This window comes from Podarcis gaigeae, assembly GCF_964106915.1.
Source record: "Podarcis gaigeae genome assembly, chromosome: 9".
NCBI lineage: Eukaryota > Metazoa > Chordata > Lepidosauria > Squamata > Lacertidae > Podarcis > Podarcis gaigeae.
Genome location: NC_139685.1, coordinates 54,368,901 through 54,388,077, shown reverse-complemented (window position 1 = coordinate 54,388,077; position 19,177 = coordinate 54,368,901). Strand labels below are relative to the sequence as shown.

The following is a 19,177-nucleotide window of genomic DNA, read 5'->3' as shown; positions in this document are numbered from 1 at the left end:
GTAAAAGGTGGCTGGATCCCACCATCTAGGGTGCTGCTACTGTCCACCTCCCAGAAAGTCTGGAATGACCCACAGGTGGACAAGACAGCCAACCAGAGGGCACTGAGCCCAGGGCCACCTCAAACCCCACACATCCAATGTTGTTGTGATAAGAGTCCTTTGACTAGACCCAAATACATGTTTGAATCAGTCAGAGGATACTCAGTTCACTTAGGTCTTGCTTGGTGTGGAAGAAAACCTCCACCTGCTTCAATGTTCCTATGCCATTCTGGTACTAAAAAATTCATTTCAATGTGGCTTTCACAGAGAATCTGATGAAAGACTTATTGCCAGGAAAATGTTTATAGGACTGCTGCATTGTGAAGTGGGGGGAAATCATTTCAAGTTGTATAAAAAAATTGTTGCAGTTCAGCAAATCAGCATACATTGAAATTACAGTATAATGAAGTCTATTGTAAAGATCTAATGTGTGATTTTCCCCCTTCTAGGTAAGTAACTGAATGGGAAGATGAACAGACATTTCAAATGACCACCATGTTACAAAAGGTACCCTGGTATTTTATTTATCTGAAACAAAGGAGCCATGAAGAAATCAGCCATGTTTATATGTAGCTGAAAGTGTTGTTCATAACTGCTTAAATTATTCCTTGCTCTGAACAAACACCTATAACCCAAATTAAAAAGTCATGTGATTTTTTAGTTTACCATTCTTGAATAATTTTACTGCTACAGTTTTGTGCACGTTCCTGTGCAAATAATAGACGAAATCCAGTCTTCAGTCGCCCTCTTTTAACTCCGATTACATTTCTAAGGAAATACAGAAAAATACAATCTTTGGTACAAACAGAATTTGGTCCTGTTTCTGAAAGAGAAGTTTGAACACAATTCTGACCCACTGATTTTAGCTGGAACAAAGGTAGCATGTAGAAACTTTGAAACAGGGAGTTTAGGCAGTTGAGTTCCATATCAACCCTATTGATCTGCTAAGGGACCTGATCCTTAGGCTCTCCTTTACACCAGCCTGGAACTGGCGAAGCAGAAAAGTAAGGAAAAATGCCCTGCTCCTTATGAGCTGGCTGGGAAGCCAGCAGAGTTTGGGATGCAATGGTCAGTCCACCTTTCTGTTCCTTCCCAAATGCAGAGTTCTGCCTTTCTTGGAATGATAGCTTGAGATGTATGGTGACAGTGGAGCCCTGGATATATAATACTGATCAATAGAAATAGTCGTGTTTGTCCAGGGCTCAAGAAATAATATTCAGTTGACTGGAGCAGTGGTATGATGAAACAGAGGAGTTGATCCATTCTTAGTATGTTCCAGTTTTTTGACAGAGTCCCTGTGATTTATCTTCTTTACTTGCATGGAAATCAGACTTCAATGCTGGTCATAAAAGTGGCAGTTTTACCATTATGTCTGACTCCTTAAGAGATTACATCACTGAGTAACCTTGGAAGAACCAAATGGCTTATTAGCTGTTCTCTAGACAAGTAGTTATGTGCCAGCCAGAGTATTACTTCAGAATGTAAGTGCTTGCTACGTGATGGAAGGATGCTGCTGAAGAGAAGCTTGTAATAAAATGTAATTAAATCAGGGATTTTTTTTTCTAGAAAAAGAGGTAGTGGAACTTGCTGAGCTTCTTTTTATGGGAGCATCCAGCCAAGGTTATTAAGCTTTTTTAGGGAGGCAAACAAAGTTATTTTTTACGGGAGCACCCACCTTCTCACTCACCCCACCGCCACTTTCAGTGACACTGACGCTGCACTGATTAACGGAGCAAAGAGGTGATAGAACTCAAGTGCTAAGCCCTAAATAAAATATTTGTGCCTAGCTCTAAGGATCCACTCTACTGTATTATTTGTTTTAGGGCTTCTCATATACAAACAACAACAACAATTCATCCAACAAGAGTTTTAGCCAGGATGATTCTGTACAACCGAAAGTTCACCAGAAAAAGAAGCAAAAAGTAAAAGTAAAAAAACACAAACTAGTTTACTTCTTGCTCTCCTTTCCAGTAATGAGCATTCTTGTTAGAGCCCAGTAGAATGTTTCATTGCCAAGTGATCATGAATGTTTCATATATACTACATTTTGCGGTACAAGCCTTTCTCCTTTTTACATATTCCCTAAGAAATTGGGTAAAATTGGTATACAAAGTTATCAGGGATATTCAATTTATTCCAATTCATGTTGCAATGCAGGTAAGCCACTCTAATGCTGCCCAGTTCTACTCTGTAAGTCCCATTATACCTAATCATTGGTCATATAGCTGGGGTTGATGGGAGTTGTAGTCTAACAACAACTGGAATACCACATGACCTACCCCTGTTTATGTCTTTCTCTTGTTTTTAAAATGACTGCCACAGTCTGTCCACGAACATTATTTTTCTGTAATTTGTATGCCTACAATTTATCTGGAATTAAAATTCATGGCTCATGCAAGGGAATAGCTCTAATGATTTAAAAATGAAATTATAGTGATCTGTTTCAGGCAATTTACTATATTGCTTCTGACGTACTGTTCCAATGAAATCTAAAAAGCTTCCTGTTGGAAATGTATCTTTCGTATTTTTCTCTCCCATTGCTTGCAATTATAATTTGAAGTCAATTTTCACTGGCTTGCTGCAGCTGTGCATATTACTTTTAAACACTTTCCCAAACTGGATAATGCTTCAAAAATGAAAGGTGTCCCCCCCCCCCCAGTATTGATGAAACAGGCTAGACAAAGATTATATGCTTCTGTTTAGGAAGGCTACTTTAGTTATTGAAATAGTGGGTTCATGTTGTTATTCATTTCATACTATCTGGGTAATTTGCGCTTGAAAGCAAACATCAGGAGTGGACAACTAGTTCTTCACCGAGGGCCACTTTATTTCTAGTAGACCAGAGGACTGTACCTACTAATTTATATTCAGTAGTATGCCTTTAGCCCAATTAGCATACTTTGTATTATTATGTTTTGTGTCAAAGTACTTTTTATGGAAACAACCCAACCAATTCGGCAGGAAGTGGGAATATAGTACAGACGCCCAGTTAATAGAGCACCACTGGTAGGTAACACAGGTCAGGCAGAGACCACAGTAGTCACTTATTTGTGTATAGATAGTTTGCATTGTTGATATAATTCCTGCAGTGAATAGGGCAAACACAGTTCTTGAGGAGCATGGCTGCTGCACTGGTAAAATAGTAGTGTAGAAGAACATCTGGTTAAACTACAAGATCACATGAAAAAAGCCATATTCTTTTTTTGTGTTGAAACCTCTGGCTTTTCAATGACTGCAGTGTACAAACATGAGTCACAGTTGTTGCTTCATCCATTTTTGCTGCTGGTCCCAGCCAGGTCAGTCCCAGCAACCATTGGGATGAGGCTCATGGAAGTCTCCTCATGAGGGAATGTGCCCTTGAAAAGGATTCCTCACCCCCAGTGTAGTTCATCTGATCTTCCTCCTTCTACGTAGTTTCAGTATTCCCCTGTTGTCTGAATTGTATGGGAAGCAGGCATCAATAAAAAGCATCTAAAACTTGTAAAAGCCAATTCTGGCTTCAAGCGACAGGACCCAACTGGGGCCCCATCAAAATGCTGCGTGACAGCAAGCCGTATGCTAAAAATGCTTTTCATGGCATATGCTTGTGTGTAAAGGACCTTGTGTCGAAAACTAGAGCTCTGTTTTATTTTCAATGAATGGCTTGTGGTGTTTTTGTGTGTGGTGATGTAAATAAAGGGAAGAGGATTGAGAGAACATTAGTATGTGGTAGATGATTTGTGAATATTATTATTCCCTGTTGACATGAAGGATTTAGCCAGTTATGTTGGCAGCTGCTTTATCCACCTGGCTCAAGGCCTGTACATAAACTGCCCTTCCTTGTAGCAGCTGATGGGTGTTTCCCAGCTGGAGGCAGCTACCTAACTAAGACTGTCAAGGTCGTTCAGTCTTAAGAGAAGCGTTGCCTTTGCATGACATTGCAAAGTGATCAAGGAAAAGGTTGCACTTGCGCTTGCTCTTTGCGGAGCCCATAAAGGCCATAGATTGATTCCCTGAAGTATTCATTACTTCCCTGTGAACAGGAAGAGTATTCTCCAAGGCAGTGGTAGGAAACCTTAGTTGTGGCCTTTCAATCCTTTCTCTCTCCAGCCCTTGAAGGTCTCCCCAGACCTACTCCCCCCCCCCCCAGGCCACACCTCTCACTGGCACTGCTTTGCACCATCCTCCAGTGCTTTTGCGTGTTCAGACCCAGAGACCTCCCCCCTAAATAAATTCACACTTGACTCAAATTTTAGTTTTGGTTTTTGGCAGAATTTAGGCCACAACTTTATTGATTACAGAAAGTGACTGGTTGCATAGGCTCTGGTTCGACTAGCTCCCTGCCATGCAGGTAGTGCTGACCCAGGGTTCCAGCATAGGTCAGCCAAGGGTGAACACCTGGATAAGCAGAAAGCCGGGAACAGGCTATCTCTACTGCCCAAATATCCCCCTGGACTCAAGCACAGGCACACCCCCTCTCAGGGGTTGACCAAACCATCAAGTCCCTGGATTCCTTTAATAGAATACCCTTCACATAGGGATGGCAAGAGTGTTCTCACATTCCTATCACCTGAACCAGAGCCTATCTGCAACCTTACAAGTTGCGACGTTTTGCTACGTGGCTGGTGAAACCTAAATGGCAACTGCCAATCAGCCAAGTGGGGAAAATTCCTGCCGTGCTCCTGTCCCAACGACAGACGAAACACGAAGGCATAGCAAGGTCAAGCGCAAAGTCCTAAAAGTAGGGAGAGGTGGGTGGGTGTTCTGAATGCACACACTGAAAGAGGAAGCTCTGGGCCACATGCATGGGCATAAATAGGGCCCCTGAACCGTTTGGACTGCGTCCCATCGGCCAGATTGCACCCAGCTATGGGGGACCTACCAATCGGGTGTTGTGACTGACCAATCATACCCACCCACAACACAGAGTGTCAGTTTCCAGGTCTCACCTCCCTCTTTAAGGGAGGACCTGGTTTGCCTGAATGGGACCCTCAAATTCCTCCTGCATTCCTGGATGGAGGCTAGAGGAGAATGTGTGTAGAAACCAGCTTACCATACAGAGGAAGATTTACATACATTACTCTGCCATCTTTTGCCTCTGGCCCCTCCGAGCACTGGCATGTGACCGCAGAAGGTTGCCCAGAAGGGAATGAGGCCCTCCTCAGGCTGAAATAGGTTCTCCATTATGCCTGCTCAACCCAGTGATTTTACAATCCTGTCATGAGGGACTAATCTACACTGGTCAGTTATAACATAAGAAATGTGTTATAAAAAGGTAACACCAGAGGGCGCTGTAGACAGTGATCCTTTGTCAATGGGAAAGTGCATTGAGAATTATTTTACATTTTTAAAATAGCATTTTCACAGATTTGTGTAGATCCAGCCAGGGTCATGAGCCTATATTTTATAAGATGCTTGACTGAAGTGAGGGAAAGCAATTCCATTTCAGTTCTGCATACCCCTCAACTGTCCTGATAAAACTGGGACATCCCTTTTGTGTGCAAGAACACGGCGGCCATTTTGGGTGCCATGCTCTCTTTCTGTGATCTCACCCCCTCCTCAAAGTGCTTTTTTCAGGGTCGCAATCTTGTGAGAGTCACGTGTGGGAGCATTGCTCTGGAAGATGGTGTCCCATTTTTTTGCCTCAGCGTGTTGGAGGGTATGGTATAGTAACACTGCAATCCTACATATTCAATGGAGCATATGGTGCTGCAATTCCTAGAGTTTCCTCTGAAGAGGGATTGGCTGTTAAGCCACTCTGGAAACTGTAGGAGGGGAATAGGGGCCTGTTTTTGCCCAGGACCCTTAGCAACCTACAGCTCCCTTAGTAACCTACAGCTCCTACAATTCTTTGGTGGAAGCCATGGGTGTCATCGTGCTTTAAATGTATGGTGTGAATGTGGCCTTGGTCTGGATATCTTCTTTTCTACCAAATCTTTTAACTGTGGCTCAGCACTAAAGCTCTGTGGCTTCATCAGCTGCATTTCAAATACTGGCTTGGAATAAACTCAAATAAATATTTGTATTGGGCATGGAGGCGGTGATTTGCATTGTGCTTCAGGGAAGAGAGAACTTATTTGTTATTCATCTCTGTAGATCTAACTGACGCTAGCTGGTTTTTACAAAGAGAATGTCAGTGATCCGACACTCCCCAAAATCTAAGCTGGATGCAGCTAAACTTTTCAAGCCTATTATTTGCTAGTACAGGGGGAAGAGTAAAATCTATAGAATTCTGTTTTGGAAATTTCTGTATCCATTCCTGATACTTTATCAGAATAAATTTCCACCCAGCTATTTGAACTAAAATGGGAGTGAGAGTAGTTCTGCAGTGAGATGGTGATTAGTTGAAAGCTCCAAAGTAAGTGAGGTGATGTCTTCTCCTGGCCTTCATCAACTGGTGCGGGATATGCAAACTTCATTGCATGCCTTCCTAAACATAATTTAGAACCCCAGAATTTAGTTAAAATAAACTGTATCACCTTACATATTATTGTTTTTCCTTGGACTAACATATCACCAACATCAAGCACAGCTAGAATGCAGTGTAGAAAGTTACTTGGGTAAAATATGTGAGTTCTCCCATGTGTGTAAGACCAGAACAATTTTATTAACATTTCAGTTTCACTTAAATCCTCACTTAATTTGATGTTTCTAAGGATTCATTCTAATATATGTGCATCTCATTTATGTGCTCTGTCCGTAATAAAATTTAATGCTATGTCCTTTAAAAGTTCTCAGTATTCATATTTTATATCAGACTATGCTGATCAGGAGGCTAATTTCAACTGCTCAGATATTTATAAAGTTCCGTGTGTGCTTGGCACAAAGTATAGAGGGTATTACAAGGTTAGAATGATCTCAGATGGTATAGATATAATTTTTGTTTCAGAAATATATATCAATATGGGGAAACACAATGAATATTTTGATCACTGTAGCTATAATAATAATTGTTACAAGCCCTAAAATATGGGGGAGTATTATTGAAAGGACTTTTCCCTTTCCTTTTAATTTTTATTTATCATACAACTGTATAATAGTAAAACAAATATACCAAAGAACAACCTCCTCAGGAGAAGCAGAAGTACACATACATGTTGTACTTCTTACAGTCTCTATCCCCATTAAGAGCTGAGAGCCGCAAAATAGAGCAGAAAGAAAGGCAGAAGAAATGACCTTTCTGATATTAGACCATTCTACTTCTCTGAGTTCATTGACTAGAAATTCAGTTTACCTGTTTATGTAACCAGCTGTCCTACAATTATTGTATTCAAGTCTCCCAGGCAGTAAATGGTAAACCATAATCTAGCATGATGAGAATGAGCCGCAGCAAGTCTTGGCCTTGCATTTGCGTCCACCCTTCCTGTGTGTTCCCAAGGGATGTTTCTTTAAAATAAAATGGAAGTGGGACAGAATGGACTCACTGGTGATCATATGTAAAACAGAAATACACCAGGATAAGGCTGTTCCATCCATGACTAGATCAAGTGAGTCTTCCATTAGCTGAAAGACATGGTTGAATACAACCACTTGGACTTTGGCTCCATGCATCTGTCACACATCGTCTCAGAGTGGTACAATATCAAAGTGACTTCCAAAGAAGAAAGTCATGCAGCAGAAATATTAGAAAGATATTAGGTCCAGAATAAAATGTGAACATCTATTGAGTTAGTAGAATAACTCCAGGAAAAGAATGGTAAATCGTATTGAAAAAGCACCTTGCTTTTCACATATGTGTTAGTGAGTCAGTCTTCTTTAGCCCTTAAAGCAGTTTTGTTTCAAAACAAAATAAAATCCACAGATGTTACAGAATTTTGAATTGAAAAATAAGTGAATTTGGAGATGTTTCATTCTGCTTTCTCCACCCCCCCCCAGCATTCTTTTTGGGTAATGCAGAGGATTATTAATATCCTTTCAATTAAAACTAAACTTGAGAGTTGAAGGCATTTGTTTTTCAGGGCACATGATCAGAGAAGCGAATTTGTCATGGTTTGAGGTTTTCCTGACCCACTTAAATTAATGGAGAACATAATGAAATATTTCAAGTAGGTGGGTTCTGTTTTACCACCTTCACACTGTCCCATGCCTGCCTGGGAGCTTCTACCAAGCCATTGTCTTCCCATTTGCTCAAGGGAAAGCAGTGATTCCCGGAGCTATTGTCAGGGAAGGAAACTGAGGCAGCACCATTTGAGTGAATCAGGTGGTGGTGACTAGAAAGCTTTGCTTGAGAAAAGGACTGAGTGTGGATGACAGTGCTCTTAAACTGATGCTACTTGTGTTGCCATTGAAGTGAACAGGATTCCTTTCTCTATAATGTAATATTGGTGGAGAAAATATTGATTAACTATGTTTTTGCTTGAAGAAACTCTGAATTGGCCTTAGAGGCTTCTCCCAGAAGATGAAAGGTGGAAGTTCCACTAAGGCCCATAATAAAACATGAAAGGCTCCTCTACAAGATTCCAGCCCAACTCCAGAATACTCCATTCTGTTCCCAGCTTTTCTATTCCACTCCATTCAACTCCAGCTTTTTGTACTTAATCAAACCCTTGAGTTTCTCCCATACAATGCAAGTGGAACACCCCTCCCCCACTGGCCCAGTGATCTGAGATATAGGTTAAACAGGGCTACTGTTGATCTGTTATGTAAACAAGGTTTCTAGCACTGTCATTAATCCAGTAAATAACTGTAACAGGGAATAGCTCTTCTCCTCATCCCTGAGCTTGTTAGTTCCATGGAGCAAAAGTTATTTAAAAACTGTTTGCAATTAAGAGGCTGGAGGTATGTGGCTGATGAAAGGACATCTCTTGCAACTATGTTACGCTGACCTTCAGCTGTAATTTTAAAATATACATTCTTCTGTTTCTTCACGTTATTAAGTCTTGTCAGGACTTTTGTATCTCTGCCAAAAAATAATAGGAGATTACTGGCAGTGGACATGAATCAGATTGTGTTTTTCATAAGAGGATCTGCTAATAGGTTTTTATATTAGCCTATATGTTTGCCTTTGTTTGCTGCTAGCCTTTTAGTAAGATACTGTACTAGTCACATGAAAGTAATGAGAAAGAAAAAATATGCCTCTGTTGAGAGAGAATGAATGTTAGGCCTTGGACAAGCTCTTCAAATGAATTCTAGCTTCGTTTGGAATAAAGAAATGAGTCATTTATTGATGAAGAAAAAGATGCACAGTTCGTTCTGTGACAAATAACGCAACCAAGTTAAAGCTGCAGTTTTACACCTTGATCTTCCAGCTTATGTCTCACAGAAGGAAGTGCCATAATAGGATTAGGCCAAGGTTTTTTAAACCTCTGCCAAATACTTTTATTTGAAACAAGAAATGAAGACCAGCATTTTCATCCAAAGAGTAAACACTGACAAATATATCCACACAAACAAATTTATATTTATTTATATTTATAATAGTATAATATAATATAATATAATATAATATAATATAATATAATATAATATAATATAAATGTCAGAGCTGCCCGAGGTCCCAGCTCACAAAGGACCAACGCCAGTCCGTTGTTATATACAAAAGTCTTTATTGAAGTTCAGTTTCGATTTCAAAGCCGCGGCGCGCAGCTCTACGTCTCAAACTCTAGACCGCTGAAGCTCCGTCTGAATCTCCTCCCCCCTGACACCAGTTTAAGACTCTAGCCTTGCTCCACCTCTTCCTTTGCTCTTTTCTCCTCTGGGCCCGCCTGTCCGCTGGGGTCTCGCCCTTTCTAGACTCTTCTGACGCTGAGTCCCCTGAGTATTCCCCCTCCCTCCGGCGGGCTTTAGGACCTGGTTCCCAATCCGGGTTTCCTGCTGTGCCGCGCGCCTGTACATTCGAACTTGGCTCGCGCGCCCAGCCGGCAACCTTCCTCCTGACCGTTACACTGCTCCTGTCACTGCTTCCCCCTTCGGAGAGGCTAGCTGGACCTGACTTCCCCTCCGTTCCCTCACTCTGCGATAGAGGCGTGGTCAGCCCTGATTCATCTTCTCTCCCTGCTGGAGGAGAAGCTGGCCCTGATACATGGGACTCTTCCCCCCCACTACGCTCTGGTGGAGGAGCTGGTCCTGATCTCCCGCTGCTGCTTTGGGAGTCCCCGCTGGCCCCTTGCTTCTGGTGTGTCCCCCTGGAACCCCCCTTGCCCTGGCCATCGGCGCCCCCCTCTGGGAATCTTCTGATTTGCTGGAGAAGCTCATGGAATCTCTCGGGCCACTTTCATACTCCCTACGCTGCCCTCCGATTCTTCCCCTTCGCTCTCCATTTCCTCTCTCCCCTGTGCCTCTGCTCCTGAGCCCCTGACATTATATTATAATATAATATAATATAATATAATATAATATAATATAATATAATATAATATAATATAATATAATATAATATCCTCAGAGCTTCAACATCAATAAATAAATCAAAATCTAACAAATGTAGGAGACCTGCATAAAGCCACAGAACATACATCATAATTACCGGTAACCAACAAGTTTCATTAGTTCAAAAATTTCTGCTTGTGCAACTGAACTTTCCCCATTCTACTCTTGCTCTGTGTGCCTCTGCTGGGAGGACCCCCAAACCCTCTGGAACAGATTTGGTGGGGATGCAGGGCACACACATGGAGAGGACAGGTGGAGTTACATTACGCAAGTGGAAATCCCTCTACTGACAGAATGACTTACTGCCCTATCAAGTGTCATTACATAATAAGTAACCCCTTTGTCTTCTTGTCTTCTTGGTTTCAATAAAATGTCAAATTTTAGCTGTTGGTACTTTCAACAGGGGTGATACTTTTCAATCAGATACAGTGGTACCTCGGGTTAAGTACTTAATTTGTTTCGGAGGTCCATTCTTAACCTGAAACTGTTCTTAACCTGAAGCACCACTTTAGCTAATGGGGCCTCCTGCTGCCACCGGGCGATTTCTGTTCTCATCCTGAAGCAAAGTTCTTAACCCGAGGTAATATTTCTGGGTTAGCGGAGTCTGTAACCTGAAGCGTATGTAACCTGAAGCGTATGTAACCCGAGGTACCACTGTACTAGGCTGTGCTCAGGCAAAGTATGGGTGCGGCAATAGAGGCTGCCCACTGAAATGTCGCCATACCTGTGCCAAGTTGCTAAAATGCAGTAAGAAGCTTCCATTCCAGTGGATGTAGAACAGGTTAAGAGAAGATCCTGTTTTATTTTACACTAGATGCGTATCTTGATGGAAATTGAGATATAAATTGGAAACTAAATTTGACCCTTTAGTGTGCTACTTTTTATTTTATGCTGTTTTATGCTTGGTTTCAGACTGTGCAAGTTTCCTCCATTAATTTAAAAATTATTAAATATTCCTCATGGGGATAGTATAATTAGCCTTTCTGAGCATCAGCTTCATACTGTTTCCCCTGTGTTGTTCCTTAAAAATTATTGATAAAGATTTTGTGGCTTGTACTTAAACGGAAAATAACAGGAGTCTGTTTTCAAGCTAATTGCTGTAGATTGAAAAGCAAAGGGTGCCACCTTGTGGAAGATTATTTTTGGTATTTAATTCAGGTTTTCTTCCTACCCTTTTCTGTTGTGATCCATGTTCTAAGCATACAATGTGTGTTGATCCAGAAGATACTCTTTAAACTGTTTTTCAAATTCATTGCATCATGGACATGTACAACTTCTTATTGAAGTCAAGGCTAAATGTGCTGTATAAGCTGTTTTATTACAGTCTGTTTCTGACCATTGTGTAAACCTTCGTTACCCGCTATATAAGCCATTCCTTGATATATGAAACATAGCCCAAAGTGTCAGCATGAAATCTGCTGGCTTGTAGGAAACATAAGTGTGGATCGGAAATATGGATCGGATAAACTATTCATCAGGGCTTCAAGTGAGAAACTGTACAAACATAATTCCTTTGCCCTAAGTTTTAGTATGGTTACAGAGTGATGATAATCAGTCTGTTATTTATTTAGTATAGTATAGTAAAGTATAGTATAGTATGCAGGGGCGCCGACTTATAAAAAATATTGGGGGGGGCCCATACCGGGGTCCTCGCCACAAGATCCTGGCTGCGGGGCGCAATTCGGGAGGGCTCGGCTGGCCGGGCCCAGGCCCGCGAAGCTCCTCCGCGCTCCCCTCCCCCGGCCGGACGGCGCCTGCAAAGGCTGCGGGTTCCGCTGCACCTCCGTCTCTCTTTCCACTGGTAGCGAGAGCGGGTGGGAGGAGGCCACCCGGGAGCCGGAACCGGGCACCAAATAAGGAGAGCGGGGCGGGCCTGGATCCTGGCCTTGTTTGGCGCTTCCCCTCGGCCGGCGGCCCAGCCAAACCCGCGGCGGCGGCGAGGCGATGCCCGCGCAGGGGGGCGCCCACCCCTCGGCCCCCGCCCGGCGCTGCCGCCCCAGCACCTACCCGCTCCTCCCAAGGGGCCTCCTCTCCCTCCCGCCTCTTCGCAGCAGTAATATAATTTTCTTAAATTATTGGGGGGGGCAGAGCCCCCCCAAACGAATTTTTGAGGGGGCTCGGGCCCCCTCAGGCCCCATGGAGTCGGCGCCTATGATAGTATATTACTATTATTGTTATTTATTAATTTATTCAACCCTCTGCAAATGACCATCAAGTCACCATGTGTGTAGCCAGGATTTTTGTTAGGGACTTTTGTTAAGGGGTGGCAGAACCAGTGGCGTAGCGTGGGGAGTAAAGGGGGGGCCGGCCGCACCGGGCGCAACATCTGGGGCTTAGGGTTAGGGGGCGCAAATCCACGGGTTAGCGGGCACAAATTACGGTACTTGCCTTGCCCCGGGTGCTGATAACCCACGCTACGCCACTGGGCAGAACCTCAGATTTATACTGATTTTGATGCATTTGGGGGGGGCAGCTGCCCCCCTTGGCTAAGCCCATTCAAATAATCAAATCCCTAAACCAGAAACTCTTGGTGTTTTGTGTCATTAATCCAAGAAAGTTATAGCTTATTTGATTTGTTCTTTATCTTTGTACATATAAAATGGGAACAGCACCCCCATCCAGTTTCACCGGTTGGAGCATATTGATTAGTAAACTCTTTTCTTTGTTTCTTCTGTGAAAACGTGCCAGCCAACTGATCAACATATCATGAGCAATTACTTATTTATCAGCCAAAGTACTGTATTGCATTTAATGCTTGTAGTTCCAGTAGAAACTTTATATCCATAAGGGGCAGTAGACATCCTGCTAACGTATTGCTGTAAACTCTGCAAAGATACCAATCATTGTAACTAGCATTAGTAACATAGGATTGGATTGTTGTGCTGTGCTTGCACATTAACAGAGAGCTCTCACAGTGCTATGGTAGGTCAGTTCAATAGCAGATACAGTGTTTCTTTCATGCAAGGCCTTGTGCATGCAATATAACATTTTCGGCTGGGGGTTTATTTTTGCATGTGCCGTTCTCTAACCTTGATGTGACTGTGGACACATGTGGAATTTTGAGGAGGAGCTGGTTTCAAACAAAAAATGGCTGTACTCGTGGGATCTGAAAAAGAAATTAAACAAGTCTCATTAAAAGAAAAGAATTTCCTTGCTTTTTTCTGGGGATTTTCCCTCAAGTAATAGCAGTTTTCTTGAGACAGAATGTGTCTGGGCCAGTGCCAGATTTACGTATAAGCTAAACAAGCTATAGCTTAGGGCCCCACTCTCTTGACGCCGCCCCCCAAAAAAAAATTAAAAGGAAAAAAACCCTGGATGAACATTTCCAAAATATAAGATAAAAAACAAATAAAATAAAACCTACATACAGTTAGAGTTTAATAATTTTTCACTATTAATATATTTCTTCTTAATTGTATCTCACTATTAATATACTTCTTAATTTTATTTCAGTTCAACAATTACTTTGATGAAATACATATTTTGTTACGTGCAAATGGCTTTAGATACCTATTAGGTCCATAAATTACCATGTAGCATATATTCAATACAAAAAACCAACGACAATTTGTTGTTGACAAAGGACTGCTGGACATATAAAGGGCCCCATTACCTTCAGCAGCTTAGGGCCTCATCAAATCTAAACCCAGCCCTGGTCTGGGCAGTAGGGAGGATGGAAGCTATATTTTTAAAATATTGACTGGCCATTTGTATAATAGAGTAAAATATTTTTAAGCGTAGTTTTACTGTTATTATTTGCTCTTTCATTGCTGCTGTAATGAATGTGTGGTTTCAATGAAGTACTGTTTTGTATTACAGTTTATCTGCCGATTGTTAACCACCCTGAGCTTCAGATTAGAGGGAGGTATATCAGAATATTGAATAAATAATAAACGAGACACTGTTGGACTTCTTTTCTGTTTAGCACATAACCCCGACTTCAAAGCCTTTTCACGAGTATTTATATAATTATTTTTGTGATCATACTGCACTGAGATGATTGAAATGTCTTCATAGTCTGTAAGAAGAACCCCTTAGGGAAAGAAGGAACATTTTTCTCTGAAGCCCAACTGACTTGGACAAGAATTGACCAAATATGGATTTCTAGAGGTCTGGCTCCTAAGGTGAAGAAAGTGGAAATCTGCCCAAAGACCTGCTCCGATCATAACGCGTTGAAAATGGACATGACATTATTACCAACCGGCTCCTTTAGATGGAAGATGAATGACAACTTGTTTAGAGATCAGGAGATTATCAAGAAGGCCAAAAAAACAATAAAGGACTATTTTGAGATAAATTTGAACACTGCTGTGGAAAAAAGAACAATCTGGGACGCAAGCAAAGCTGTGATGAGAGGGTTCTTGATACAACAGAACGCCATAAAGAAAAGACTACAAAATGAGAAAAAGGACAAGATTTTGGGGAAAATTAAAGAGTTAGAGAAGAAACTAAGAGTAAACCCGAAGTCACAGCCGATTTTGAGAGAAATTAAACTTCATCAGGCACAATATTCTAAACTGATAAACCAGGAAATAGAATGGAAGATTAAATCAATGAAACAAAAAACATTTGAATCGGCTAATAAATGTGGGAAACTGCTGGCTTGGCAGTTGAAGAAGAGACAAAAGCTGAACATAGTAACAAATTTGGAAATAGAAGGAAGGAATATTCAGAACCCGGTGGAAATTAGAAAATGTTTCCAGAAATATTTTAAGAAATTATACACTCAAGGGCCACAAAAGGAGGAAGAGATTGCAAAATTTTTGGAGAAAAATGGACTTAAAAAACTATCACAAGAAAATAGATCACTCCTGAATAGTAAAATAACACGATTAGAGATAGAACAGGCCATTCAGAATATGAAGTTGGGCAAGTCTCCAGGGCCAGATGGCTTGACCTCCAAGTACTATAAGACATTAAGTGACTATTTGATTCAACCACTGATGGAGGTCAGCAATGAAATTATGGAGGGAAAGAAGGCGCCTGAATCGTGGAAGGAAGCTTTCATCACATTGATACCAAAATCAGAAACTGAAAAGACACAACTTAAGAACTACCGTCCCATTTCCCTTTTAAATGTGGATTACAAAATATTTGCTGATGTTTTGGCAGGAAGATTCAAAAGAGTTTTAAATGAGATAATTCATAAAGACCAGGCAGGCTTTCTCCCAGGAAGACATTTATTTGCTAATACAAGGAACATTATTGACATTTTGGAACTTTTGCAAACAAATATTAACACTAAAGCAGTTCTAATTTTTATAGACGCGGAGAAGGCCTTCGATAACATTTCTTGGAAATTTATGAAGGGGAATTTAAAAGAAATGGGAGTGGGGCGGGGTTTTGAAAATGGGATTGACGCGATCTATTCAGAACAAAAGGCAAAACTGATAGTCAACAATGTGGTTACAGAAGAGTTTAAGATTGAAAAAGGGACACGACAAGGCTGCCCGATTTCCCCCTTGCTGTTTATTTCTGTCCTGGAGGTGCTCTTGAACTTGATTAGAGGGGACCGGTTGGTGCAAGGGATTCAGATCGGAGCGAAACAATATAAACTTAAAGCTTTTGCAGATGACCTTGTTTTGACATTGCAAGAGCCAGAATCTAGTACAAAAAGAGTGTTACAATTGATTCAGGACTTTGGTCGGGTAGCGGGCTTTAAACTAAACAAACAGAAAACTAAGGTGTTGGGAAAAAACTTGACAGATGCAGAGTCAGAACGGTTTCAGAGAGAAACAGAACTAACTGTGGTTAAAAAAGTAAAGTACCTAGGGGTAAACATAACAGCAAAAAATCTGAGTCTATTTAAGGATAATTATGAAAAATGTTGGTCTGAAATTAAGAGAGACTTGGACAGTTGGTTAAAATTGAAGCTTTCTTTGTTAGGCCGAATTGCTGCTATTAAGATGAATGTATTGCCTAAGATGTTGTTTTTGTTTCAAACATTGCAAATTGTGGATAAGACGGAGTGCTTCAGGAAGTGGCAGAGAGATATTTCTAAATTTGTCTGGCAGGGCAAAAAGCCCAGAATTAAGTTTAAGATATTAACTGATGCGAAAGAAAGAGGGGGCTTTGCCCTGCCAGACTTAAGGTTGTACTACGAAGCCGCAGCTTTCTGCTGGCTAAAAGACTGGCTACTTCTAGAGGACACTGATGTGTTAGATTTAGAAGGTTTTAACAATGCATTTGGCTGGCATGCATACTTATGGTATGACAAAGTTAAGATCAATAAGGCCTTTAAGAACCATATTGTCAGGAAAGCAGTGTTTAATGTCTGGACAAAATACAAAGACCTATTGGAAAATAAAACTCCAAGATGGCTATCACCTCTGGAGGCTAAGGCCCGAAAAAGACCCAATATGGAGGCCAAATGGCCGAAATATTGGGAAATAATAGAGAAAGAGGGCAACAATTGGAAATTGCAGAGTTTGGAAAAAATGAAAGACAAAGTGCGAGACTGGTTACATTACGCTCAGATTCAAGAAATTTTTAAAAAGGATAAAAAGTTAGGATTCCAGGTGGAGAAATCGAAGTTGGAAACAGAATTGTTAGAACCTAAGACTAAAGTACTCTCAAGAATGTATAACTTGCTGTTGAAATGGAATACACAAGATGAAATGGTTAAGTCGGCCATGATAAAGTGGGCACAGGATATTGGGCATAATATTATGTTTGAGGATTGGGAAAGGTTGTGGACCACGGGGATGAACTTCACGGCATGTAATGCTCTGAAGGAAAATGTAATGAAAATGATATATAGGTGGTACATGACCCCAGTTAAACTAGCCAAAATATGCCATGTGCCAGACAATAAATGTTGGAAATGTAAGGAAAATGAAGGAACATTCTTTCACCTCTGGTGGACTTGTCCCAGGGTGAAGGTCTTCTGGGAAATGATATATAATGAGCTGAAAAAGGTATTTAAGTATACCTTCCTTAAGAAACCAGAGGCCTTCCTCCTGGGCATTGTCGGCCAGATGGTGCCAAAGAAGGACCGAACATTCTTTTTGTACGCAACAGCAGCAGCAAGGATACTTATCGCCAAGAAGTGGAAAACTCAAGATCTACCCACTCTGGAAGAATGGCAGATGCAGCTGATGGACTATATGCAACTGGCTGAGATGACTGGCAGAATTCGAGACCTGGGAGAAGAGAGGGTTGAAGAAGATTGGAGGAAATTTAAGACTTATTTACAAAAATATTGTGATTTGGTGGAAAGTTAAGTAGGATGTTTGATCATAAATAATTGGCCACCACAAAATCGGATCGAAATGGGATGTAAAGTGAGATTAAGAGAAATTAATTTACAGAGGATTATATTTAAATAAGTGGTTATAAAATTTGCAAATTAGATGATAAATTGCTGGAAAAATTTATGATGATGAAAATGGCAGCGGGAGATGTGAGGAAGTCCAAAGAAGTCATGAAACTCTGTTGAGATAAAAGAAAGGTTGTTTATCTTTGTACTTTATTTTGTAAAAACCCCTAATAAAAATTTATTAAAAAAAAAAAAGAAGTATTTTGTATATAATCAAGTGATTATCAATATACAGAGAAATTCTATATTCATTTTTGGGCCTTCTTTAAATGCCACAGTCATAAGCCAAATCATGCTCAATCCACAATAACAAGGAGAGTAAAGATCACATTATAAACAGTGATGCCTTTCACACAACATTTTATTAATTTCAGTAGTTCTAAATTTCTAACCCAGCATGATACAATCACAACATGACTTAATCCATATTCATAATGCAAAGGGGTTATGCATGGGAACATGAATTGTGTATTATAGAAATGCTGATGTTGCGCTGTCCTGGGCCCCCGGAATTGTGGAGGCAATGTGTGTTTGTTTAGATTCTAGAACCAGTTTGGTGTAGTGGTTAGTGTCTGACTAGGACCTGGGAGACCAGGATTCAAATCCACACTCGGCCACAAAGCTCTCCAAAGAAACCATGACCGGTGACCAAGGTTAGTCCTCTAGTTTGTCCAGCTCAATGTTCACCAAATGGGCCACAGCTCAGAGGACTGGTACACACACACTGTTATGTACTGAAGTTCTCATCCTGGGCCAGCAGGGGGCTACTGTAGATAGTTTTCACTCAGGTCCACATATGCAAATAAGGGATTGAAAGTGACATTCAGTGATTGGATAGTTACAGAAAGTTGTTACAGTTGCGTTGTAGTGGAGTTCTATCCAGGCTGGCTGAACCCTTCAGTTCAGTTCTGTTCTGGCCTGTGAATAAACAAGAGCTGTTTGAAGAATCGCTGTGTCGTCTGATATGTTCACCCACAACTTAACACACACGGTGTTCACAAACTTCTCAAAGAGATCCAAAGTAGGTTTTGGGAATCTGTTATAACCCGTATAGGGCATTAAGAATCCTGTTCCATAATATCATCAGACTTGATTAGCAGTTCTGTGCGCATTAACACCTTTCCCCCACCATTTTTAAGCAAATGATTCTGTTTTTGGTAGAGAAAGGTTTGGGGAACCTGACTACTGTCTATGCAGATGGAGGCTGATGAGACTTGAGGTCCAACAACATCTGGAGGACCGCAAGTTCCTCACCCCTGGTATAGAAGCTTGTGAAGTATTTAATGCCACACAAACAGTTCTTAAATCTTCAGAATGCTCCAGGATTATGTCCTATTGCCCATTGTATGTGCTTTCAGTGAAATAATTATTTACCGTATTTGTCGAGAGAAGATTATAGATGTTTCATTTATATTAATTATGAAACTATTGCCTTAGTCTCCCTCATGGAATTCTCTACTTAGGAAATTAAAC

At 41.1% G+C, this 19,177-nt stretch overlaps 1 protein-coding gene across 6 annotated transcripts in view; it reads left to right on the top strand.

Moving 5' to 3' along the window:
- ANK2 (ankyrin 2) overlaps window positions 1–19,177 on the top strand; it is a gene marked incomplete at its 3' end in the record, with an annotated part of 316,224 nt that overhangs the window by 44,613 nt on the left and 252,434 nt on the right. For 4 of the 6 annotated variants that reach the window (XM_083756194.1, XM_083756196.1, XM_083756178.1 and 1 more), the window contains exon 2: window positions 489–546. The exons of the other annotated variants lie outside the window; for them this stretch is intronic. In XM_083756194.1, the coding sequence (XP_083612320.1) occupies window positions 526–546 (21 nt within the window). In that variant the 5' untranslated portion in view covers window positions 489–525. The remainder of the gene's footprint in view (window positions 1–488; window positions 547–19,177) is intronic. 6 annotated transcript variants of the gene reach the window in all.